This window comes from Platalea leucorodia (genome assembly GCF_965183815.1).
Source record: "Platalea leucorodia genome assembly, chromosome: 5".
NCBI classification, from domain to species: domain Eukaryota; kingdom Metazoa; phylum Chordata; class Aves; order Pelecaniformes; family Threskiornithidae; genus Platalea; species Platalea leucorodia.
In genome coordinates this window covers 41,872,344-41,899,988 of record NC_138827.1, presented here as the reverse complement: position 1 = coordinate 41,899,988, position 27,645 = coordinate 41,872,344, and the positions used below count along the sequence as shown (strand labels likewise).

General features: G+C 38.7%; 2 protein-coding genes across 6 annotated transcripts in view; one reads left to right on the top strand and one right to left on the bottom strand.

Moving 5' to 3' along the window:
- PLPPR5 (phospholipid phosphatase related 5) overlaps positions 1-27,645 on the top strand; it is a 233,038-nt gene that overhangs the window by 88,406 nt on the left and 116,987 nt on the right. For 4 of the 5 annotated variants that reach the window (XM_082311956.1, XM_082311957.1, XM_082311954.1 and 1 more), the window contains exons 15-16: positions 8,637-8,816; positions 21,596-21,683. Coding sequence is in view for 1 of the 5 variants with exons in the window: in XM_082311957.1 (XP_082168083.1) it covers positions 21,678-21,683 (6 nt within the window). In the remaining 4 variants the exon portion in view is untranslated. Of the gene's footprint in view, positions 1-8,636; positions 8,817-20,551; positions 20,703-21,595; positions 21,684-27,645 lie in introns of those variants that run through there. The other variant, XM_082311955.1, reaches the window with a different exon arrangement.
- Positions 4,338-27,645, bottom strand: part of PLPPR4 (phospholipid phosphatase related 4) — a gene marked incomplete at both ends in the record, with an annotated part of 31,085 nt that continues 7,777 nt past the window's right edge. The window contains 6 exons of the mRNA XM_082311943.1: positions 4,338-5,675; positions 7,688-7,861; positions 9,135-9,192; positions 14,054-14,249; positions 15,984-16,113; positions 20,462-20,647. Coding sequence (XP_082168069.1) covers positions 4,338-5,675; positions 7,688-7,861; positions 9,135-9,192; positions 14,054-14,249; positions 15,984-16,113; positions 20,462-20,647 — 2,082 coding nt within the window. The remainder of the gene's footprint in view (positions 5,676-7,687; positions 7,862-9,134; positions 9,193-14,053; positions 14,250-15,983; positions 16,114-20,461; positions 20,648-27,645) is intronic.

Genomic DNA, 27,645 nt, shown 5'->3' with positions numbered 1-27,645 from the left:
CCAGCTTTCAGTAGAGTCATACCCTAGCAGGATCTGTTTTACTCTCTTGCACTCCTTCCCAGGGTCTCTCTGAGGCATACCTGGGCCATCGCTGCCTGTAGCTTTCCCAGGCTACCAATACGTGTCCTAGAGGGTGGGACAGCATAACCTTGGTCCCCAGCCCTCGTGCTTCATGCAGCCTCATTCAAGGCAGTCGGCTGCTGTGGCAGATAACCTGCTGCCACACCAGCTGCCACACCAGCATCTGTTGTTGGCCAAAAGGAGAGGCCTCTCCTGAAGGCTACTCATGCAGCGGGGTAAGGACATTCTCCAGGCCCAGCCACAAGCAGAGAGCTCCTTCAGTCACCACAGAGGGAACAGCGTCATGACTGTACATATGCTTCCCTTCCTCTCAGAGACAACATACTGTTTTCAGATTCTCTTTTGCCTGAGGGCCCCTGCCTCAAATTGTCATGAAAGTCCTGGGACAGGGATTGCCAAGTGACCCAGAGCTGCACCACAGCTTAGGGTGACACCAGTCAACCCCAGCATGCTGTCGCTGGGAGCACGGCACATGTATGACGTTGTTGTACCACTCAGCAGTGCAGTGCCTGGCTGGAGCCAGCAGTCTCTTCAGCTGCCCGTCCCTCCACCACCCCAGCGGAGGCAGGTCACCTGCTAGAAGGACGTGCAACTACAAAGTGGCAGCCTGCACAAAGGAAAGCTTCTCGGAGTCAGTTTGCTTTGCTGCCAACAACTACGCAGTTTTGAGGTTTCCCACTGATGACCACTTTTGCGTGTCGTGAGATACCTAATATTGAAAAATAATTTGGGGGGGGAATGAGACTTTGCTTCACCACAGAGATGACTGAACATCAATGAGGAATTTTATCTTTATTTTCATGATGTTAGCACAATAAACTCACACAGTAGCATTGATCTGTACTTATTTAACAAAATACATTTATAGCAATTTACAAATTCTTTTCCATTTGAAAACATTGCATAACATTTTATTAAACACAATACTTTATATAGAGAATTCTCATTTAAAAACATATTTTATTTTTGAGTATTTTCTTTTCTCAGTAAAGCACAGCCTAACAAAGAAATTCGTGCCTGTTAGCAAGTAAGAAAATCAGAACACTAAGAAGATGTCACCTGTCAATTTATTTGATTAATTTTAAATTAAGGTATCAGTGGAATGTAAACAAAGAGTAATTTTACAAAAGGCTCCTTATCAAATATACATGCAGAGGTCTGAGTTCCAATGTATATATTATTACATTTCTGCTCTCTAATGTAATATAATTTGATAAGCCATTATTAAAAACAGTAGCCTTTGGCACTTTGAGTAAAAAAGAATATATCAATATTTATGTAAAGAACACAATTTCAATGATTACACAAGAGCTTTAAAATCTTTTGTTAAGAAATAGGAAACCTTAGGAAAAATATCACGCTGCACTTGAAATAGTGCAGCAAGTTTTAGAGTAATAAAAGCAACACATATGCCAATATATATCTGACTAAAACCAAGGAATAAAGAACAAACACTCCCACCAGGAATCCTGCTGTTTCCAAAACAGCTAAATTGCCAGAGGGAACATTTTCTAATCTTTGCTTTATTGCCATTATTCTCCATTTCAATTTTCCATCATTTCCAGGTTCATCTACTTATGTTCTTTTCCCCTGCACTTACAAACTAACAAATGATTGCATCTTTTTTCCCTGCATTGATAGGCCAACAGTGATTGTGTCTTACCCATTCCTTTAAAGCTAATCCTACCTGCTTTATCATGTACCTAGACTAAACTAAATCCAAAGGGGTTTGTTCATGACAATCCAAGTGTTTGTAATTCCTAGGAACCTTGTACAAAACTTCATATTAAATACCAAGGAGTAAAGATTCATCCTTTTAAAAAGAAAAAACAAATCCTGACTTGTAAATACTAGAGTCTGAGAACATATTTCTAAAAAATAACTCTCTTTCCCCCCCCTCCCCCCCGGCATCTACGATTATTTTTCCCAGCTAATGTGCCTTAAAGTGTGGCTTCAACATACTGTGCCTTTAACACACACAATATGCTGCAACCCTACTAGTTAGCTTCTTACATGTAACCTGCAGAATACTTCCTCCCAATCATCAAATGTGCGATGGGGTCGCCTTCTATTACTAGCAGGAAAAATGTGGTCATTTCCTCAAGGACCAACACTCTTCCGCAGCACTGGGTGATGGGCAGGTGAAGGAAGCATTGCTTGACAGGGTTGGCTGACAGCACTCAGCTAAGCCTGGAGCACCTCTATAACTGGGAAGGTATATAAAGCTTTTCATTGACTCTGAATCCCTTCTTCTACACAGATAAGCAAACGTCATCCTCATACTTCTGAAATTACTTAGGATTGGGGTTGCGTTTGGGATTTTGTTTTGGTTTTGAGGTTTTTTTGTGTTTTTCTGTTGGTGGCTTCTTTTTTTTTTTGGTCTGTGTGTGTGTTGTGCTATTTATCTTCTTGGGATGGAATGATTCTTCCTTCTGTCTCCTACTTGGCTGCGGTAGGGTGGGCTTTTGCTCAGCGTTCTGTGGGGTAGGGTCTGTAGACGGGTTCTGACTATGTTGTATGTATCTGGTTCTCCGATAGTCTAAATCAGAAGAGGACTTAGAGCAAAACACTCCTCTCAAGAAGCCAGAGAACAGACCTGATCTGCTAGTGCTTATTCAGTGAGGGCACTGCTAAGCCATTCCCTCCCCCTCCTAGCAGGGGAGCTGGGAGGTGTCTGACAGTAGTTCTCTTTCAGGTGGAAATAATCTAGGAAAGAATGAGGAGCTGCACTGGGCCAGCACTGCCCCTGTCTTCCTTCATGGTTTAAGTTATTTAAGTCAGAGCCAAATGTAATGAGGCATTTCTTCTAGCATGCCCAGGACATGCTATGCTTATTCCTTTCAGAGCTTATCCTTTCAACAATTTTTGGCAATGGAGATTTTTAGCAGGCAAGTTCTTTCGTTATATTTGAAGCTCAATTTACTAAAATAATCTGTGATCTCTCAGGTGCAGAGACCCTCCATATTCTTAAGTGGCAGTGGTGGGAAAAAATATAATGCTTAAGAAGGCTCTGGAAGGTGTCTCAAGGGAGGTGAACAGTAGTAGTGGCACAATGCAACACTCACTCAGTGATTCTGCAATACCAAGGCATTCCATTTTTAAAGCGAAGCATAAATCCCCTAAATGATGGTGACTGGGGTGAAACTTGTGATTGTTCTTGTGGCATACTAAGCAAGTGGGGTGAATGACTGCTGCTAAGTGTGAGCTATGATATTAATTGCTGTCTCCTTGGAAGCTGGCCAGGAAAGTGGTCGTTTATTTTCATTTACTCATGGCTCACCTTTCACATTTGCACATCTTGCAGTTATTGGTGTACTGCATTATATGGTTAAAAACTAATAGAAAAATGGAGGGGTTGCTGAAGGACAGAATAAGAGGTTTAAAAATGTAAAATCTGAATTACTTCTGGTACTTTAAAAGACCCCTTAAAAAACATAATTTAAAACAATTCTACAAGTTAGCCCACTAAGAAGCAGCCTCTTCATTAGTAGCACCTGTTCTTAAACAAAAGTTGAGCAGTAGCAGCAAAACTATTCAAAATAGATAGTTATTCCATTCTAATGGAATGTCACCCACACATTTTTTGTTGCAGTAGACATCTTAAAGAACTACACAAAACCTTTGCAATCTTTGAATGTGACAGATCCACTATAACAAAGCTGTAAATATTTCCTACGCTAAATGAATGCAGCCAGCATCATCATAGTATTAGCACTATTACTTTTAAAGTAACTGCACATCAATATGTCATGTGTTTGTAGAGTCTAATAAGTATGCAATTTTTCAAAACATGTAAAGTTATCATCAGCACCATCCTGTATTAAAGATTTGGTGCAAATTCTGCAAAGGTGAATATATATACCATTGATACAGCCTTTGCTGTGAAAAATTCAGTCAATTTTGGACACAAATATAAATAAAATAAAAAGTTGGCACATTCAGGAAATAAGGTGTCTGTGTACAAGACCATTGTTTTGATTGACATCATCACCCTCAGATAAACGTTTTGAGTCTGAAGAAACAAGTTGCATGAAAATGTTTCACATTAGTTAGGTTCTGGCATTGTGCTTTTCCCCCCACCACATGCTTTCCACAGGCTCATGCACATTGCACATCAGCAGTGTTCAACAACAGTTGTGCTGCTGGTCAATAATTTGGCACATCAAAGGTAAATACCAGCTCAAAACAAAGAGAGCAGAACCTGTGTCAAGATGTGTTTACTTTGTGGTGGTATGGACCAGCTGATATGTCTCCTCTCATTCCTTGTATGCTCGTGTAGGGGATGTGCCTTTATAGAAGATGTTTCTGGTGTTCTCTGGACTGCTCCCTCTCTCAGGGATTAAAATGATGTTACCTTTTCTTCGAAGTGTTGAGTCCCGGCTAGAAGAAATGGACAGAGTCTCTGAGCCAATCTCACTTCCCTCCACTGGTGTGACTCTTATTGTAGTGATTCCATGATGGTGATGCTCACTGTTATCTATGTTGCTCCTTTTCCTGTCACCTGACCCATAACTGTCTTTTAAGGAGTCACAGCTCTCAGAGTCTCTGTTAAGATCATTTAGCTCGTATGTCTGACGAAGGGTTACTTTTTCAGGACCTTTCCATTTCCATGACCCACTTCCTTCACCTTCTGATGGCATCTGAATTACAGGTCTGTTATTTTCTGGATGGGCCTCAACTCTGACAATGCTACTTGGCTCATGGTCTGTCAAGGTTTTATATCTGATGGCTCCTGTACAGGTGACTGTGCTTCCCTCTGAACTCTTTGGACTGCCCTGAAGCACTCCTTGCTGCTTAGACATGGCTATTACTTGCATGATCCTTGGCTGGCTATTGCTTCTACATGCAACACTCTTCTCAGCAGCTTTCAGCCATTTAGCTCTAGCTGAACTACTTTTGGGCGATGTGTTGACGTTCTCCTGAGTCTCTTCAGGAATATGCACTAGCTGGGATGAGCCAGGACGTGACTGAATAGAGACCCTTGGCCCACCAGAAAGACCTGAATTGTTACAAACTGGTACACTGCCAGGTTGAATTTTCAGGTATTGGCTAGTTGGGCCATGATGATCACCATTTACACCCACTCTGGAGGGTTCTGAGCTTGACCTCATTTCAATAGCCCTTGGTGGTGACTGCCCAGATTCAGTCTCTATTACTTGCAGTGATAGCTTTCGACTTTCGTTCTTGTTCTTCCACTGGGAAAGCAGCTGTTTGGAACGGGCAGAATCCATTGATGCGTGTATTGTTGCATTTCGTCTTGCTGGATCTTCCAAGGATGGTGTGTTGACTCTTGGCAAGGTGTTGCTGAAAGTAACCATGTTTTCCTTTCCCATTGGGCTTCGAGGTGTTATTATTTCTACATCAGCATTTGCTCTCTTGATATTGGTCAGAGACCCTGAATCTCTGTGGTTTCTATTCAGGATACTTTCTGTACGGTGAGAGACAATGCCATCACTGCTGCCACCATTTTTACCTGGCAGGATTCTGTTGGCATCTTGACTGAGGTCTGTCAAAGACCTTAGAGGTTCTCTGTGAAAATTTGGGTGAAACACATTCTCGTCGCTTGGTAAGAAGTTCCCCACAGCATATAGGCCCTGATATTTGAACAGAAGCATCAACAATCAGTTATGGAAAAAAGAGACATTTTAAGGTATTTTAATTATATTCTTCTGCCTTTAAATAAATATTGAGTGATAGAATTAGTCCAGCTTAACTGACAAGGTATGCTCACTTTCCTTTCCTCACCAGTATACCCTTATTCCAAATTCTGTCCTCAATCTGGTACATCTAGATACATATGAAGTAGTCTCAGTAGGATAACTAGGGCACATAGTTCATGGCAATAAATAGTCAAGAGAAAGATCTAGCCTCCTTCAGTTTTCTTCATTTTATAAAGCAACAGACAGAGCTGAAGAAAGAATGTTTTGTTACAAAAATAACAAAATAAATGTTTGCAGTCTTCTAGGCAAAAGCTATTTTACAGCTACACTACTGTCTCCTCTGATTTACTGAATCTTGTTACAGCTTGAGTTGTTCTCTGCTCTGTGATTCTGCCCTTTCTACTGCATAATAACTGTGTAATACAATATCTACATGATAGAACAATTTATCAACTTTAAATCAATTGCTTTCCAAGCTGCGCAGAACTGTAACAAGATTTAGTTATACAACATCTTCTTATTCAGCAGACTCACTGTAAAGTGCTGTCATTTTAAAAAGACTCCACTGAGAGAGAATATTCCATGAAAGGGTCAAATGCCTGTCTCAACCACTTAGGTTACTTGTTCTTTACACTCCTTTCAGAGTTATTTGTAGTTTCACATTATTACCGTTCCCCTTCCTCTTATTGGTGTGTAGTTTTCAGGGCAGATTTACTGACTACTGGGTATCCAGGAAAATGTACTCTCTGATGGATGTTGTCATGCAACAGTATATGGAGAAGACCTAACAAAGAGCATACTTGTTTGTGGATTTTAAACATGGGAACAATGCCTCCATTTATGAGAGTCTACAACAGCTTAATCATTTGAAATAATATTCTCAACAGAGTGCCTTTCTGCTCACAGTGCAATCATAGAAACTGACTTTAGTAGCTCGTGGGGTTTCTGTTATCTACCCTGGCTGCTCTTTCTTCTGCCACTGTGAAAGCCATTTTTCCCCCAGTCACCTTTGTAGACCATCTGCATGTACCTTAGATTATCTTATCACAGAAAAAAGGATACAGACTTATTTTAGTATTATACTAAAATTCATTGATGACTTCTTGGGGGTCAAAAACATCCCACTGGCTGTTAAGACTCTTCTGTTCACCTGCCCACACTGGAGCAAAAATGTCGTCAGTAAGCTCCTCATTGCTCACAGGCACCTGGGTTGACACTGTGCTGAACAGCTAGGGCAGCAACAGTCATGTTGGAGACACACTGAGAGCAGCAAGCAAAAGCAAATGCTTGACGAGCTTCCTACTGACAGACAGGCCTATCCTACATACTCCCTTACAGGACCCTTCCAAGGTGCTTCATCCGTTTCAACCCAGTACAGAGGAAAAGCATAGGAATAACCTGGCTTGGGCATCCTATTTCCCCTGCATAATTTCCCCAAGAGCTCCAAAGAATCACAAGGGTGTAATATTGCCTTTGATTTCTTGCAGGTTCAACAATTTACTCAGCTGAGTTGCTGCATATTAATTCAACCATTTTTTTGAGATCATAAAGCTAACGTTGGCAATATAAACTCAGGCTGGCAACAAATACCAATTAATCCAATATTTTTCTTGCGTTATGGTTGTAAGTGTGGAGTAGAAAAGATGAGTATCTTTAAGTATTTAATGAAGCACATAATGTTAGAGCTGTTTCTGTATACAATGCCAGATGATTATATACCACTTTGTGCACTGTTATGGCACTTTAAATTGGAATACATATTTGCTTTCTCCTATTTATTTTTAAAGTGATTACCCCTAACATCATCATCTTCAACACATTTTGACTATGTTTTTAATTATGGCATGTGACCATGATGAAAGGTTTTCATAAAAAATACCAGTACTCTTATTACAGCCTTATCATCTTTATTTGCTAAAACTTAACTACATGAATATTATATTTACCAAATAGAGAGCGATTCCTCCTCCTATGAGAAAGCCACAGTAGACATCAACTGGATGATTCTTATACTGGGTGATACGAGTCAGACCACATATAATTCCACAGATGATAAAAGCAAAGACCAAGAGTGGTTTCAGAAGTTTTGAGGAGTCTGTTAACGTAGAATTGAAGTACATCTTGAAAAAAGAAAGAAATGAAGAAGCCATTGAAGAAACTTAAATTCACCTAAGAGGATGTTAATTTCTCACATTCAATGTTTCTTTCATATAGATCACTATAACACAGTAATATTGCAAATAATCAGTTTAATTTTGTTTTACAGCCATTAAAATTTGCTCACTTACTGTAGGAAGATCTGAAATCATAAGGAATGGATTTTCAAAAACAATAGGCAGTGTTGCTTATTGACATCAGTTAGGATAAGGATTTTATGCCTAAATACTGTTCATAGTCAGAGCCTCAATGTTCTGTAAATGTAACTAAGGAGCCACTGCTTCTGAAATACAGAAGCCAGATGTCATGCCAGATGACAGCAATAACCTGTTCTAACAAAAGCTACCACCAGATGCTTTAGAGAGACGTTTCTCAACTGGAGGCCATGATGTCAGGGAGGTCATAAAAATTAAGTGGAGGTGGTTCATCAGTATTCCACATTTTGGCCTTTCCCTGAGCAGAATAAATACTGGCAAGCTCCCAGTACATGCACAATTCCATTATCTAATTTGATTGACTAGTTGTTATTGTTGTTTTCCTCTGATTTTTACAGCATGAGTGATGGAATTACTTTTTTTTTTTCTTTTTTTTTTTTTTTTTTTAAACTTCAAGTAAATGGTCACTCATACAAACATTGTAGTCCATACTGAAGAAATGTCATTGGTCAGCTGTGATCGCTGCAGCATGTCCTACAATTCCCTGCTAGTTACTGATGTTTTTTATTCACTTGCTTTGCAGTAGCACCTTGGAGGCCTCTGGGAATGATTGTGCCAGTTCATGCATGCTGCAATTCTATGGAGGTCATATGAAACTACACCACATAAATGTTTGTTCCTTAATGCCTCAAGTTTAAAAGCAGCAAGTCAAGTGAAGACAGCAATAAAGAAAAGGCAGAACACATAAAGGTTAATTTGAATGGTAAGTTAAAATATCACCCTGTAAGATAGACAAGCACTGCATTTTATATGTGAACAGTATGAGGCATCAAATATACTTCAACATTACAGTTTTTATTGCTTCTTAACAAAGGATGTGAAGCAGTCAAATCTTTTCTGTATTCTTAATAGAGCTGGTTTTATTTTAGCTGTTAGTAGTTTTATTTTGCTTTCAAACTAGGAGGGTAAAAACTTACATCCATCCAGGATATCCCGGCAACACATCACTTTACAATATACAGCAAATTCCTTTCTGACTTCTGTCTTGTATAAATGAAAATGAACAGAGTTGGTTACTCACCGAAATGTACACTGCTGCAAAGGCTGCCAGGGTGGCATGTTGAGAAGGGAATGACTTTCTGCCAAGGAAGGACACTCAAATTATGCTTCTCAGTTCAAATACACTGTGCTAGTGTTCACTTGAAAAAAACACTGGGTGGTACAGTCATTTTCAGCTTACACTTGCTAAGCAATATGTGATTGATCAGTAACATTTAATTTCTAAATTTATTTTCTATGATCTGGAGAAAGGACCAATGTTAATGAAATGCCTTTCTTTTGAAGTAAATATTTAGCATGAAATTCTTTTTGTGTACTAAGAAAAGTGTGTGTACTAAGAGAACAGTGGGAACAAGCTTGATTGAGAAATATCTATGTTTATTTCTATAAATAAATTCCCATAATAACTTGTGAGTAAGTACCTAATTATACAACATTTAATGCATGAACATTGATCTTATGATTATTCTCACTGACTTCACTTGGACTCTTTTCAAAGTAAGGACTCATACACTTTGTCAATCAGGCCCTAACTTCAGCAACTGAATTCATCATCTTCATGCCCCTGCTTTGTTGCTCTAATAATGGAGGCATGACAGGGTGGCATTCTTCTCAGAGAGAGGCAAACTACATCTTTATTTGCTATGTCTTCAGGTTTATTTTTTAAATTTCGGCACTTTACAACGTGATAGAAGTGAATGGAGTGCAAGAACACAGAAAGGGCATTTTAGAAGTTACTGGGCCCCTTCCCGAAGCCCAGAACAAGAGGGTAAATGAAAATATGTCCAAACTGTGTGAGACAGTAGGCAATATCAGGTCTATTCTTGAAATTGCTAAGGGCCTTCTGCTCCCATTGAAAACCTGGGGACTTGAATGATGTGGACTGGGTCTTGAGTCAGAAACTACAGACATGAAAATAAAAAGTGACAGCTTAGCTTCTACTTCTCTGACAAGGAAAAGGAAGTTTCCTGTAAGTAGCAGCAACTCAGAACCATCACATGAGGCCCTCTAACATTTGAACATTATTCTTCTTACAGCCCCATTTTAATCCTCTAAAAACAACAAAGGAAAAGCGATGGGAACATGAAGGAGAGACTTTTACACAGTAGAGGGAAAAACTTAGCTGGGGGTAGATTCAGTAACACCTGTTCTATGGCGGACATCTAGTTCATAGCTTGTAGGAGCCCTAAAAAACTTTTATGACCTCTGAGCTCTAGAAGTGAGTAAGATGCAGTAAAGATGTATAGCAGTTTATATCTGTACATTTATCTCCTTAAAATGGCATGGAAGTGTAATGTACTGTGCTGGCTGTCTTGGCGAAGAAGGGTATGTCTATCTTGCAGGCACAGCAGCCACTTTCATGTGAGAAAGCTCAGCTTGGGATAAATACTTGAACAATCATTCAGCTTCGCAGATGGGTCTTGCCTCCCTAACTGGGCTCCATGTATAGCCCTTTTCCTAGCAGCACCTGAGTTAGCTAGTTTAAAATAGCAAAGACTGAAACATAGTCCTTTATCTTTAGACAAAGACCTTTTTCTGCAAAGCAGCAGAGTCTACTTTCTAAATTTCTTTCCTATGCATTTTGTCTTGTCAGTTCTAAATAATTCATTGGCAATTAAATGTGCGCAAGTAGTTCAGTGTGAATGCCGCACCGCTGACCTGAATTTGAGCCCATGGCTCCAGCGTGTTCATGACTCTGGCCAAGATGAAATCAGCATGATTCCTTTTTCGTTTCTAAAGACAGACCTAAATTCTTCTTATTCTTCTTCTTTTTTTCCTTTTTTCCTCTCCCTGAACAAACCTTTCACAAATAGTATCCCTGGGGAACAAGTTCAGGGTTGAGGACAGGAGGATAAAGACATGAAAAAAATTTAAATGTTTATAATGGCTAGTCAACTCCTTTACCCGGTGCAGGTTTTAGTGGAAGCGTAAATCTACTTACAGTCTCTGTGGAGCTAATGCGTAGATTCGATTCTATGAACTTTAATACCACTCAGAACTTAACCTTAATTTGATGGCATTTTTATAGTATATAAGGTGTGTCACTATGCTGCAGTCAATTTTCTCTTTATTCTATTTTCTATTCATATGCTTTCAGGGCAAGCACAGCATGTTACAGACTAAATGCACTCTGTGTACTCTCTAATGGTGACACTGCTTTTGTTCCTCTATTTGTTATCTTTTAATTTAAAATGAAAATAATTCAAGCTAAAAATATGTAGCCTTTCTGTATGGCTCGGTATTGAAAAGGTGAACAACGGTCTCAAAGAAAACATGTCCTGAACTCAGATGACAGTGCATCACTCTAAATGCTCATGCATGAGGACGTGGAGAGGGGGAACAACGATGAGAAAAAGTCATACTGAGAGAGAGCGAGTCATACTGAGTCAGAACATCAGAAATTATAGAGGATACAGAACTCACTGGAGATCTGAATAGAAATGACTGAAAAGGGTCTTTGAAGATAAATTGAGGAAAAGATGGACAAAGGAAACCACTGGATATTTGGGGATGTTGCAGAAAATTATTTCATATAATCAGCTGGATAATTATGTGTTCTTCTCTATACTTTTCATAGGGGAGTCTAGAGGCAAATTTCTGGAACCAAAGTTTCTGGGAAGTACAAATAACAAATGAAGGGCATTAGCAATCTCAGAAGAATAGGTCCCTCACAAGCTGAAATTATTGAAGTCAGATTAACTTCCTGGGCTGGAGAAGTCATACCATAACTCCTATAGTAGATGACTGAACCAGTATTGAACCAGTAGCAAGTGCTGATTGCTTTGGTAAAGTTGAAACAGGCATAAGGAAGCAACAATTTAATAAAGGAAAAATGCAATAAAATTAAATTAAGAAGAAATGGAGGGTGGTGCCAGAATGTTATAGATCGCCAAATGTATCCTCTATGATGGGAATAAATTTGACATATCAATATATGGTCATCTTCCTAAAGAAACAGAAAGACACAAAACCTGATTGCTTAGTCTTAATATGTTACAACTAATTTTGCTATTTTTTGGAAGTGATGACATTTAAACTTAGGAGTGATCAGCGTTTTTGGAATGGCTACAGGCAGTCAATTCAGAGCAGTAGGTACCATATTTGAGATGATAATGAAACGAATGAGATGTAATCATGACAATTTTTCTGCCTGCTCACGTGTAAAGCTACACCGATTTCCCTGGGACACCATGTAGGTGCAAGACACTGCTTGCAAGCATCAGGCTTCAATGGCAGTATCCCAGTAACATCAAATGGTTATGGGAAAAGAGAGAGTGAGGTGAAGGCTGGTATAGTAATTCTGGTTATGCCTTTCACCAAAATCATTGTCACCAAATTATTTGGGCCAAATAGAACTACAGTCCTTCATTCCAGCTCCAGATCACGCCCACATATATAAATTGCAAAGATATGGCAAATTAATCAATGTTAATTAGGAGTCTTAGCTCACTAGACATATTTAAGACCAAATACATCAAATAATTGAGGGTCTTTAAACATCAGTGAAATTGGTTTGTCCCAGTGAAAGGAGACAGATTATGAGATTTGCTGGAAGATACTTACAAAGTGAATGATTTCATGATTCCCAAGTGTGTCAACCATTGAAATAAATGGAAAAGCAAACAAACTGGGGGAGAGGTGCCTTAATATACAGACAGAATATTTTAATAATATCCATGTGACAAAAATGTAATGCTATGAGGCATAAAGTTAAAATAGAAGCTGGCATCTGGGGCTGCATACAGACCAAGAAAGGAGTGCAAAGCTTTAGTGAAGTGGATGTGACAGAAGTAACACAGCTTCATGTCTACTAATCAGGTACACAGAGAAATTATGCAGCTGAGTCAGAGACAGAAATTGTAGTCATTTCAAGCATTCTATAATTTTGCTGTAACTTTTTTGGAGAGCAGGAGATTTAAAAAAGCACCAAACTTTTGAAGGACTGCAAAACATTCAAACATTCAATGACTAACACGCAATAAAGGTTAACCTAGCGTGGAAAAGATACAAAAGACTACTACTGTATTCAGTGAAGAGCTTCATGATTTCTCAGTAGTGTAGTGCTTATATTTATGACACTTCATAGTAATGAAGTCCTTGAACTAACGAGTAGCAGATGTATTGGAACAGTACAACTTACTGACTTCTATGTTCAGATTCCTTGTTTAAATCAATGACCTGTCATCAGTAATTAAATTATCACTATTTTATCACATCAAGCTTGTAAGATATATAAGATATATAGTCTGGTTTATATCTCAACTTGACTGATATGCATGTGCAAAACCTGCTATTATAAACAACAGTGATTTATCTCCTGGCTATCTAAGTAGGGAGGCTAAAGACCAAATGCTCAAGGAGAATAAACCACCAGTTAGAAATACCACGAAAGAAAAGGCATGTGTTTGGGACCACACAGATTTACCCTCTTGTGGTCTTTCCTCTAATAAAGGGATTTTTTCAATGCTGTCAATATAAAAAACTTAATCAACTAGAGAAACAGAAAACAAACAAACTCCTCCAACAAATCCCAAAACGAAGCCTCGCAAACTAAGACCAAAATGCCAGAACAGTAATGTATGTTATACAGAGGTCTCAGACACAGTACTTGGGTGACCTCTTCCCCTGCCTGTTATTGGTAAGTTCCCACAGGGAAAAGCAGTAGAAGCTATATGTATTAATGACGGTATGGGAAATTGTCTCCTTTGAAGGAGGGAAAATAACTAGCTACTAACAACTGTGCTTCGGAATGTGACACAGTCTTCCAAAGCCCACTGTTGGCCTAATATATTTATAGAGAAAATTGAACATCACTAAAAAGACACACTCTCACCTTTGTTATAAAAAACTGAAAAACTAGAAAAAAAATCTTGAAACTGGGACAGAAAATAAAATTAATACTTAAAAATGTACATGTACACGATGAAGGATAGAACCAACCTTCCAGCATTGATAATGTTGAGATCAGCTCCTGAGCAAATATCTTCCACAACATATGAATTCTCTGAGCAGGATACATTTAAGGATGTATAGTTAGGCTTGCAAACAGTCAGGAAATACGGTGCCTGATATCCTGTTGATAGCTGTATAATATCAGTAACAAGAGCAGTAGAACAAAGACCAAACACATGAACACCTGGGAGAGAAATCAACAGAGCTTGTTAACTTCGTTATATGCATAAATTGGATTAATTCATTGTGATAAAATATATTCAATGGAATTCTGGTGGCTTGTGTTATTGGACTTGAGAGAATTTAACGGAAGAATAAGCTGTATTTTTTTATGAAGGCTTATTGCAAAGTTGAATTCTTTAATGTAAAAAATTAAGATTACTTATGCTTGTTTTCTTCCTGTTGATACTTAACATTTCATTTTGATGGCTTGATGTCCTCCACCATCTTTTCATAAAAGTGAACTACACTGGAGCTGCTTCAATTTGGAAAGCAGTTTTCTGAACTGACTAAAGGACAGCCAACTATTTGAGGAGAGCATTATGTGCTCATCATGTCCTTGGACTTGCCCACTGGGATACAGGCTTTTAATAAGGTGGACAGCTGCGCATTAGATCACTGCTCTGAGGACCTGTTCTCTTTTCACCACCAGGGACTCATCAGCTGGCAATAACACTGGCTACCTTCACACCTCTGATATTTCTTGAGTACCAAGTCCTTGCCACGAGTCCAAACATTTAAGTCTTTTTGGTAATTGATCAATGTTTCTGTCTGGTTAATAATGCCAAATTCACAAGGCAGTTGAAGTAAATGCACTTGTTTTACTGAGCATTTTCAACTGCTTCTCCCCTAAAGATTTACCTCTAATTCTCTACTTGTATTCATATAAATAAATTTATTTTTCATCTTAAAATTGAAAGAATACTAAAGTCATTAAAATATGAAAGAAACTGCAAATTCAGAGTATGAATCAAGAATTAAATTTATGCATCTTTCAGCTTCTCTTTTTTTGGTGATGCAATGGGATGCCATACAGGAGGAGAAGTGGAGAGCATGGGGTATCTTTACAGTCCTCCTTGCTGATGTTGTAATCTACCATCCCCTCTACTCACATCCTCACTGCTGCTCTTAAGAAGACGCTTTACCAGTCATAGACTGTGTAACCTCTCCTGTCATTACCTCCTTGCTTGCCAGACTACAGAAACCTAGTGTATAGTCACCAGGTTTTCAGTCTGCTGTCCTGCAGGTTGTCTTTGCCTAGGCTGCCCTCCCTAATGAAAGATTTCTGGAACAGAGAAAACCTTTCCTTTAGCCACTCTTCGGTAGAGGAAGTTAACTGTAAGAAGGGGAACAAAGTCCAGTTGCCTTTTCCAGTTCAGTTTTCATAAATGACAATTAAAACAAAGTAAAATAAAACAATCCAACATGTTCCTCTCTATCATCAGGTTGCCAGATTCTAGCCCTTTTCCAAGACGTAGATAAACATCTCCCAGAAAAAGAACGTCAAATCTAGTGACAGTTTCTGACAAGTTTTTACTGTCATGCTGAATACTGTGTCAGGTGGGTTGAATCCTTATGATGCATTGAAGACAGGGAGGGGAAACTATAGGCTGAACCCATTAAAAGGAAGCCAGCTCAAGGTGGGCAGAGAAGGAAAACCAAATTATTCTCTTAGAAACACTGACAATAGTACAGGAGAGGAAAGGGAAAACGGAGAGTGTAGATGCTGCATTACTGAGTACGGGGCTGCTCTGTCGCTCCATCCGACAGTTTCTTCTCACGTTTTCTGACAGAAGAAGATCTACGCCAGTGACAGCCCTGCACTGCTCTGAAAGACTGTTTCAGAGAAGGAAACCTGCATGGTGAAAATTGAATGTGTATGGAAAGCTCTTCTTTGTGACTAACATTTGAAACCCACCAACAAATCTGACAGCTCTTCTAAGAAAAGAATTGAAGTTGCATCCTCCTGCATTAATATTGGCCTCTGTTCCAATCCCATTTCTTCTTTTGGACAGGCAACAGTAGAGAATTCCTTCTCCTATCATTATCTGCAATGACAAAGGAGCCATTAAATTAAATGTAGCAGTTACTCAGAAGACACTGATTGAATTTAAAGGGCTGAAATGTAACTATAGCACAACCAATGTCATCCACTGACATGTACTCGCCTTTAAAAGATTTGTATCGATATGTAAACATTCAGCAATGCAACTTAGCCTGAGTGAGGGCAGGCAAAAAGGTGGCACTGAAATCAAATGTAAGTGGCATACAGTGTACAGTCCTCAGTGGAATCGGGGTCTTGATCCACAGCTGAAATAATTAGAAAATCTCACCTCTAAAATAATCCAGAGCCACTGCAATATCTTAGTGCTCCTGAGGTGGTTTTAGCACTCAGTCTTGGCCTCAAGCCTAGCAATCCCTAGCAGCTTCTAATTATGTGGCAGCCTGCTCTTCTGTATTTGTTTAATTTGGCTTGGGTTTTAACCAGATCCACAGCAGTAGAAAAAGTTCTGTCCTTATGGTCCCTCTGAACACACCAAGCAAAACAGATTATGACTGAAGCCCTAGACAAGAGTTTATAATAGAAATAAAGAGAAGAATATAAATGAAAAGTGGTGTTACTTGCTGGAAAATCCAGATCCATTTATACATTTGCAGTCTCAGGTTTGATTGCTTTCCTTGTTAAATAGTGCAACAACTTGGAAATCTATACAGGGCTTCTACAGAGTTCAGAATAAGGGTTGGGCTGAAATACTGAAATTAATGTGGCAGTTCTCACCGCTAAGAGGAGATCCACCTTGTCTATCTACAGATGCATTGAAAACTAATATATGCAATGCACAAAGCTTACAGTGCAATGAGATGCTAAAGCATCTGAATTATGCTGAATCTGCTGTAATTACCAGCAGTTTGTCCATGCTGAGACCCCTCACCCTAGCAGAAGCGAGATACAATGGACAAGCTTAGTCTAACTCTTTGCTAGCTAAAGGCTTAATAAATTGAAATTTCCTTTCTTTGCCAGAAAAATTGAAGCAGTGAAGGTTGTCTCATTACATGGAAAAGTCAGTGGTAAGGGTTATTTAAGGAATTTTATTTAGATGAGAACTATGGTCACTATTATCTGTCTCCATTTGATCAATTTACAGCTGAAACTTCCTGGAGAAATCAGTAGTACTTCAAACTTAAAAAACAGAGAAACTCCAATAGTTTTTAGCCAAGCTCTAGGGAATGTCTGGCACAGGGAAAAACACCAGAGAGATGGATTAGCTTGTGTGATAGAGGAGAAAATTGGGAAACAGCAAGGCCTATGTCAAGGAAAATTCAGAGGCTGGTATTTCCAAGGAAACAAACTCCTACAGTAGAGGAGGTAGTAGGACTGAAACTGCCAGCAGTGAATTTCTCTCCTTGCTAACTGATTTCCCAAATCAATGTGATCTAATTTCCTGGTGATCTCTGTTAGAAAGCACACTGTTATCTTTAAGTAGGTTTTTAGTCAGTGGCTGATAAGGGTTTGAACCTACACTGATATAATTAAGTAACTGGTCCTAACATTTTTGAATGAATAAGTGGAGAGAAAATATATCAGAAGATCAGATTCAGAGTTCTTTAAAGCAAATGGAAGTCATGTTGCAATTCAAGTATATCTACATTCCAGACATAAAAGATCCATGTTGGTAATTTCATACAAGTCCAGTTGTTCCACACTGAAGTCCCCTGTGGTTTATGAATGCATATAGGAAATTTCATATATGCCACAAGCTATAAGACATATGTCAATAATACAGATAGTGATTTTCTGTAGCACATCAGGGCTACAGAACAGACCTGGTTAAAAGCAGTTGCTGCTTATTAACAATGAGCAAAAAAACCCAAAGGAAAGAAAAAAAAACCAACATAAAGCCCCAAATCTACACAGATCTTTCTGTAATAATGGCTTGGGAGAATAAATTACAAAATGCTAGATTTGTTGTAAAAAAATTTACTATAAAGTGAATAGATTCAATACGTTCTCCAGTCTTGCGAAAAACTGAGTACATCAACAAAAATAACATAGAAAAAAATTAAGTCCTATATAATATTTATATAATATTTATATAAGGCTTTAAGGAGGGATTGAGACTGGAATTTGCTTGTCTCCTCTGCCTCCCCTCTCCTTATTTACACTCTTTGGTAATATTTAAAATGTGGCTTAATCACACCTGTATTTTATTGAGTCTTGATGGCCTCCTGCCTCATACTGCAGTAAGTACCTGAATTGCAGACAGAGGCTAGCATATGCTGTGATACTGGAGATCCTCAATTTCTTGCATAGCTCATGCTCTCTTTTCCATATTTTACAGGTTTTATAAAGTGTGTAATTCATTGAAATGTTAATGAAAACTAAATTATAAAATGCTAAACTCTACAAGATGACAGTGGCACAATTGTAAACTTTTTGCATTGAGCTTCATTGCACTATTTTTCCAAAGAAAAAAGGAAGAATTGAACAAAAAAAACCCCTAGTTTTTTACTTCAGACGTGGTATTGAATAATAAAGAGCTGATGCTCTACACCATCTTCAGTGCCTTTTATTAAAGGAAGTTGTGTATTTTGCATTATCGGAGCACATTCTCCAACTAATACAAGCATCACATTCATGCTTACATTGATACAAATGAACTACACCTTCCTAAGGCTTGCAGCTTTTAAGCAGTTGTACTTTGAAGCTTCAGGATTCACTTTCTTTACCGATCTTATGTTTGATAGGCATGCTCAAGTGTGGGTTTGAATTCCTCACATGGCAGGGTTTTGGTTACTTGTATGTACTGCTGGTAGGAGAATGATTCAAGCAAGAATAACGTTTTTTATTGCAAAATTTCATGCAATGCTTAAATAATTCAGCTGTAACCAAAGCCCTTAATAAACACTCCGTAATGAAACGGACATCTTTCATCTCAGTTGGAGGTGTTTGATATTACCTAGGCTTGACATAAACTCTCTGAAGTAAAAATCAGCTTTTACCCCTCTACTGTGGCCCAAGTGAATCTATATAGATTCTTTTTATGGTTGTTTCAGGAAAGTCCACTTTGTTGTTATCAGAAACACTGTCTAAACTTAAGAAACCCAGCCAAACTGCAATACCAACAAGTTTTGTTTTTATCACAATATTTGGTGTTTGCTGCAAGCGTCTGCACCAGGAACACTGTGAGCCTTAGCTCCCAGTTCCTAAACGAGTAAAATTCTTAGCCTGATGGTTTTGCAAAATCTTTCAAAAATGGTTTCTAAAGCAACCAAAATCAAACACAGTAAGAAGAGTTCAGTTTAAAAAAAAAGGCAAGTAACAAAAAAACACCCTGGAAAGCAAAGAGAGAACAGCACTTGATGATTTTTATATAGGCATCACATTTTATGGATTTTGTAATTGCAAATTGGCCAGTGTTATAAAAGAAATGAACTGGTTGAATTTAAGGTAATTCAGAGGAGCTGTCAGCAGAGCTACATTTGCAGCTGGCCTTAGAGAAGTGCCTAACCGAGATGCGCAGTCATTGCTGTCAGGGGAGAGAAGAGACCCTTTCAGAAGGTTGATTCAGCTTTTTAGGTGCACGGAATCACCCACTCAAGGTGAATTTCTCTCTCCATTTGCCAAACTGGAGTGGTGTGAGAATAAGGCTCCTATCTGAGCTGCCTAAAATCAGACACAATGAATTCCCTCTAGTGTATATATATAAAGGTAAAGTCTTTAGATTTCATTTTAATTTGACACAGCAATTCCAGCAGGGACAGTACTCACCTGTATCAGACAATTTGTAATTTTTTTTCTGTAAAATAGTGACCAGACTGCTCATATTCTGATGGACATTTCTGTTCTGCTGAAATCATCTCCTCCCTTTGGGTGAATGATTAAACCAGCCTCCTTTTGCCTGCTCTTAATGACTAACTCGCAATTTAGAGGAGTCCCAGTGCTATTTGGGAAAGTGTAATTTATTTCACCGACATGGTTGATATACCTTCTCACTGAATAAAGCTAGTTCTAACAGAAGTGGCATGTTCAGGGCTGTAAATGAAAGGTTTCCATTTCCAACAAAATCTTGAATTTTTGGTGTATCTCAGAGTATGGAGATGTCCTGTCTGTAAAAGTCCAAATATTTGTACAGCATAAAAGAATGATTCAAGCTATTCTCACCCAACTGTAGATGCTGTTTCTTAACATTAATGCCCACAATTAGGATAGTGTGAGTAGATGAAGTGCTACAGCGACTGTTTTAAGCAGTGTGTCTCCTCCTGTTCTAGAATAAAAGATTAATTAGCCTGGATGACACTCTGCAGCCTAACTGAAACCAAAGGAGATCTTTTCTTTATGCCAACTGAAACTCTGTTCAAAATCTTTAATAAGTGACAGTGGCACCTAAAACTTACCGTAATTGATGGTCCAGCAAAAACCAGACTAAGCAGCATCAAGAAGGGAACAGACTCTTGTGTAGGTTCAATGTATGGCATACTCAGACTCTTGTCATAGCAATTAAATCCAGAGTGAACTGGCTTGAAGACATCAGTAAGTTCAAGAAAGTAGAGGCTAACAACAGAAGATGCCAGTATGGGCAACTAGAAGAGGAGAAAGCAACAAATTACTGTTTGGAAATGGAATAGCAATGCTTTGGTAAAGACAACATAGTATGTTAATAAATCTCTGTGATTGCTATTTACATCTCACTGCTCCTTGTCATATCCATTTTACCATCTTTAAATAATTAATTCTCTAGAGATATGATACTATTCAGTTGATATGAAATAACCCCGTTTTCTACCAAGCTAGTCAAAACACCCAATCCAATCTTCAGCTCACATAATTTAGCCTTTTCATCTATGAAACATTAATAGACAAACTTTGATTTTTTTTTTTTTTTTTTTTTTTGCAAAGGAGGTACCAGGACTGCAGTCTCCCATGTGGGGCCTCAGCATTCTGCTGTTCATCATGATGCTTTTTGGTCCTTTAGCAACTCTCTGTCATGTATATGACAGTGTTTATATCAAAGCCAATTTGCATTAAGTTTCAAAGTAACAGTTAATGAAAAGCAGTATCCAGTGCTTCCCTAGAATCTAAATACGTGATAATATAGTGTTCTGCCTTTGCACATTCATTTTGTAATTCTATCAAAAAAGCAATTAACTTGGGCAAGACTCAGTCTGTTTAGAACCATGGTGACTATGGTTCACAGTTCTTTTTATCCTTTTAGCTTAGTGATTTTACCCTTTGCAATTACTGCCAGTAATTTATTAAGAGTGAAGTTGGCCCCTCTGGGGATAAATTCACCCCAGCTTGCCACCAGCTCCTGCAAGCACAGATTCAACCAGTAAGCCTCTGTGGAAGGAAGTCGTTCAAGAGAAAGAGCAAAAAGGCATTTTGAAGCCATTGGTTTATAAGTGAACAGAGAGGGCAGCCCTGCCCCCAGGGCGGGCATTGGGGCATTCAGAGGTGACCAGCAGCATGTGATTATTCTCTGTATCCTCTTAGTAAATACTCAGAAACGTTTTTTGTTTGTTACTTCCCAGAGTCCTCACTGAACAAGACATCAGAACAACTTCCTGCTCCCCCACTGAGATGCAATGACTCCTTCCCTGTGTCTCTACTGCAATGAAGGTACCTATGGATAACATGATGTGAACTGCCTATCTGCTTCCTTTTCTTGTTTTTCTTAAGATGACTATCACAGTAACTTTTCCTCACTGTTAGCTGCAGCTGAAAAGTAAAAGCTTGCAACTAATAAATATATTCACTTAGATAAAATCATCCAAAAATCAACCAAATCAACCAAAAATCAACCAAATCTTAGAAGGCTGTATCACATCTCTTGAGGAAAAAACCCTCCTCTTCTACATCGAGCACCTCACATTATGAGAAATAGGGATTGTCCTAACATGATTTGGGGCATACTTAGGTTATATTCTTCTTGCAATGTTTAGTACACATTTACAAAAATAATTGATTGATTAAAATCAATGTAATTCATCACATTCTACAATGGAATAAAAAAGCAGAGGTAAAAGTGGATAAATACGTATATTGGAAAAATGATGAATAAAACCTGCTATATATGGCAGAGGGACAATTGTTTCTTGCATTAACTGGCCATTTTCAGATTTTTAAACATTGAGCTTTTAAAATGCAGACTTTTTGTGCATAAAATGTAATTCTGGGTGGTTAAAGAAGGAGGGTTCTCGCTAAATTTCACTGAACCATTTTTTAATACAACTTAGTTTTTGTTTGGAAAGAACAGCTTATCTTTGATGTGCTGAAGGATTTGCAAAGGGTGAATTGTATTTTCAAAGTGTTCTAAGCAAAATCTGCAGAAGGTGGAGAATGAAAGAATTTTGCCTGTCTGGTTGTCTGTGTTCAAGTTGATTGCATTGTAATGTTGCATAGTATAGAGGCTGTGATTGTGTAGAAAGAAGGGGAATAATGTGTATTGGCATCCCTAAGTGCTATGAGCATTACAAAAATAACACCAGGCATCTAGTAAGTTTGCTTCAGTAAGTAGTGTGTGTGTGTATATGTATATATATAAAACCCAAACATATATGCATATTTGCACTCACATACTATATTACACATACATATTATGTATAGCATATCACATACACAATATGTAATACATATTATGTGAATACATGATGTGTAATATAACCATTATATAATCTGACATATAATATGTATGGCATAATTATATACAGTGTAACTACATTGAGTCATGCTTCCACCCATCGCAGGAGGAAGTCCAGCTCTTTAGCTGGATGCATTATATACTACTACTTCTCAATTCCTGCCGGATGCAGTCCCTGATTGACTAGGATGCAAGCATGCGTGATTAGTCAACATGTGCTAGGCTGTTTCTAGTGATGACACAGATAGGCAGGGATGAAAGAGGACTTCAAGTCTTCATACTCTGGGAATAATTAAGATTTGTTGTGGAACTGGGTGCCCTTCCCTCTACACCTGCCTGCACAGAGACTGTGGGGCTCTTCGGGATAAGGGGCCTCCTGACCAGAGGGCTGGCACAGTGCACACTGTCCTGGTGTGCAGGGAGCTTGCACCGGGTCTCCGCTGCTCTTGTTGGGACACTGAAATTCTGCACAGCATTTGAACTCACACGTATTGCAACTTCACTTCTGCACAGCATTTAACTCTTGAAACATTTGCAATGTCTTTTATTATTAACTGTTTGAAAGTCATACCTAATGATTTAGCCAGGGTCCAGGTCCCATGGGGCAAAGCATCTTATAACAGGAAAACCTATTCCAATGAGCTAAATGGACAAAGCACGCAAAGTGCCTATTGCGCTTCTTTTCAGAAATTATGCCCTTTTATCTAGATGTCCCCAAAGGTTCACATTCTAGAATGGAAACACAGAGCAGGCAAACTCATGGAACACCTTGCACTCAAGAGTTTCATCTTCATTGTGTATTTTTCCATTTCTCTTAATGTCAAGAAAAGGAAAGCCTCTCCTTGAACAACAGGCTCTGCATTACCTACAAGTCCACCTCTACTTTGATTATGGTATTCTTAGGCAGGCAACTGTTTCAAATGGCAGTATTGAACTATCAAAAATAGGTGATATACGAAGTGATATTTTATTGTGGGACACTTAAATAAAAGATGTGGATAACTTTTTTTTTAAGAAAACTACTGTATGTAAGCTATAATTTTATTGTTAATTACAAAACCAAGGAATCGTAAGAATTGCATTTTACTGTCTTATGACTTCACTACAGGACTCCCATGTTATTTCTGACTGTAATTACCCATTCTGCTAAAAGAAAAGAAATAATTCTAAAGGACTGAATCTCCAACGTAACTGCTTACAATACTAATGAATAGGTTTATAGTCAATTTGCTATATACAGTATGTCAGATCCCACAGGACATTTTTCTTCCTGTCTTTTTTAAAATACAAATATAAAATGCATCTTCTAAAAGTCTAACATTTCTAAAAAAAAGGCAAATGTTTCTAAAATCTTCTAAACAGTATAACTGGCTAATTAATACATGAATATTTATGGATTGTTCTGCTTAAGGCAGCAGTAGTTCTGTAATTATAGACTTCAGCTCCCAACACCTTGAAAATGTCAAATATAATTAGATGGTAGAATGTGTATTGTTTTAATTACAAAATGGAATAGGAATTTTCCTGTTCCTAATTAGAATAATAAAACCCCCAACCCCCGTTCACATATCTTGACTAATAAGTCTTTATACTCTTACTTCCTTGGTTGGCTAATGGAGAAAGATCCCTGATTAGCTTGTAATTTAGACATGTTAGGCTTAGAGTCTTAAAGCCAGGACCATAATCAGCATAGCTGCTGAAAAGGTCTGATTTGGGATTTATTTATCTCTTTCAAAAAAGATTTTTTTCTTTTTCCTCCTGTTATTTTCTTAAACTGTAAGTTAAGAGCCTTTATTAAGCCATAGGACTTTGCTATTGATAATACTTAATGTTATTAATATTTTAAAAGATTTTGCTGTATTGAGCTAGGAATTGTCCAAGCATGAAAAAGATGATCTCTATTCCCAAGAGCTCAACAAGGATGTAAATACCTAGAGATCTTGTAAGGAGAAAAATAAAAGGTGAAAACCTCCTGTATGTTACATAGTGCAGGACAAACCAAAAGAGCATTTGGTAGCACAATAACTTCTCTGAACTGATGGGATATGTAACAAATCTTCCTTCTGGCCAAGAGCCCCAAGACATATATCACACATTGCAGAGAACTGAAAGAGGAGACGGCTGTGAGAGGAGTTCAGAGGTGGGAGATAACAGTTCTTCAGGTTGCCCATCACTCTTCTGTGGGACATGCTGTGATTGCTCCTGGGGCTGTTTTGGGGTACTCCTGGTTTACTTGTGAGGATTAAGATTATCCAGGACCCATAGTGCCAGCACAATTCATTATTGGTCATATGAGATAGCCTACATATGGAAGCCACGCTGGTCCTGCCCAAAACCCACGAGTTGGCTACCCCTCAACAACCAGGCCCAAACTTGCTGGGGCACCCCCAGGTAGATGGAAACGCTTCTGTTAAACTTCCCTATGATTAGTTTTCTATGGCTTCGAATACATGAAAAGAGGAACCTGTAGAGCTGTAGCCCACTAAGTACAGTATTGTCATTGCTACTAACAAGCCACAGATTTTGTACTGAGTTTGCAAGGACTCGGGACTAGGGCTTGTCAAACATGCTTTGTAGGTACTTGTCTTGACCTGCCTGGAGCTTTGTTTTTATTTGGTTTAATTGTAACAGCAGTTTTTCTAATGACCTTAGAAATTAGGCTATGCCTAATCTGTTTTACTTTCACATATCTTTGTATGGTGCAACTCTGCATGATTTTTGTATCTATATCTAGTAGTAACAAGTAGCTGTTCTGTATAAATTGAGCTATTTATGACTCTAGTGTAGCACATCCCAAATCCTTTGTCAGGAGCAGTATGATGTTGCTGGTGATTCTTGCTCACTCTAGGAACCACGTGGGTTCATTTTTATGTTTGCTAATGTGCTTTTACACCTTGCTCTTTCTCTTTTGGTCTGTCTTTTCACATTACATCCTAATGTACTATATGTGGCATGGTTTACATGTGTTAGATGCTTGTTCTTTTTACTCTTTGTTACCCCTAAAATCAGTTTTGCCAGCTGCAGTTCTGCATTTCTTTATCTGACCATTGGGTGAGTTGTTTACAGCCTTGAGGTCTCCAGTACCAACCAGCATAGGCCCCATCTCTTGTCCTATACCTGTAACTCCACATTGCACCCTCAGTAATGCAGGAATGCCTGGTATGACAGCAGAGGTCTTGCAAATGGGACAGTGGAAGGCCAGGCCTTAGCAGTAAAATCTTATTGGAGTGGATGGAACCCTAAATAACACAAGGTTGTCCTTTGGATAGCTCAGCATCTGGGGCACTGATTTCTGTCTCTGGCCTCCCACCAGGCACAAAACCTGTTGTTCTGAAGGAAATACTGAACTGCTCTCGAGTTAAAATGTAGGACCTTTAACTTCACTATTCCACAGGGTCTCTGCAGAGCCCTAAATTTCTAATTCAAGGTGCTCCCTCCCCTTGGAGAATTTCCAAACAATCAAAGCTTCACTAGAACTACATTCTCTCAGCAAGCGTTACTGGCAAGTCAGTAGCAATCAGATATCAATGGTTTCTTAAATGACACCACAGAGACAGTGAGGCTCAAACCAAAAGACAGACAATAAATAAGCTCCCCCCCCACCCAGTTTCTCTCTTACCTTGAAAGAATATGCAACTGGATACATACATAATTCAAAACTCTCTGAGAATCAGTAGCTTCTATAAATGCCCTTTCTCTAAAACTGTACACTGGTAGTTAGATATCTAACTCTTGTATTTGCCAGTACTTAACCAAGCAAAGAGTCCATATTTATCTTCAGGAGAATAACATCTTAAAATCTATGGGCTTTGTGAGAGTGCAACCATGGAGTGTCATATACTCAGATGTCTCAACCTGTTTTGTAGGTTGCAGATATGTGACCTCTCTTTGCTTTCCTACAATGCACTACAGGCGTTCTCTCTTATCGTGAACTCATATCCAGATCCTGTGGCGGTGTTGTATTGGGCTGTGTTGGTGGCTACCAGCAGACACTCTTTAAATATGAGTTATAAAACTGATTAGCCTGGGCTGTATTTCAGTCAGGCTAAGTAGGGGGAAAAATTAAATGCCTCTTTTGTAATTATAGTTGAATATTGAAGTCACTGCTCAGTGTGCTGGCTGGAATGACTTGAGTGATTTTCCTTGAGACTGGGTGCAAATACAAAGGCTGTGGAATTGATTAGTTTTACCTGCCTGTATAAAAGATAGGCAGAAAAGAGAGAAGCAGTATGTATGCAACTTTCAGAGGAGGTCAAGACATGATTAGCCAGATGCAGAATGAAGATAGTATGACTAGCCCACCTGTCAAAAAGGATTAAGGGATGCCTGATATGCTATTTGGATCTTCTATATTTTGTAAATAATTTTTAGACTTGGATGGCCAGAAAATTCTTAGATCCTTCGGTTGTTCTGCAACCCTTCCACAGCAAGCAAGGAGCTCCTGAGCACAGGAGCTGCCTCCTGATGTTTCTCTTCTTTTTCGGGAATCAGGGAATCTTTGTCAGCAATGAAGTAAACAAACCGGATTGCCTCAAAGAGGTAGCTAATAAATGCCATTGGTTTCTCCTCATGGAAAAAATACCAGCAAAGTACTTGGGAGAAGGATGGTCTATTTAATAACTATGTTGCATTTGCACTGCAAGGCTGTGGCATTGTGGAAAGTTCTATTAAAATGTATAATAAATGTCAGTCGTTGTGCCAAAGAATTCATGGTCTAAATGACAAGGCACAACAGATGGATGAGACAAAAAAGAGGGCTGTGGTGGGTTGGAGGAGGCAAGGTATTCCTATTCTTAGCCAACTACTAACAGCGATTGCAACTTTCAACCGCCCTGGCTGTTGTCCTGTTGTGCTTTGCTGTGAGATTCACAAAAGACAGGAGGAGAGAATGGAAGGAGGACAGGTCTCTCTTATCCTGACAGGAATGAATACTGAGGTCAT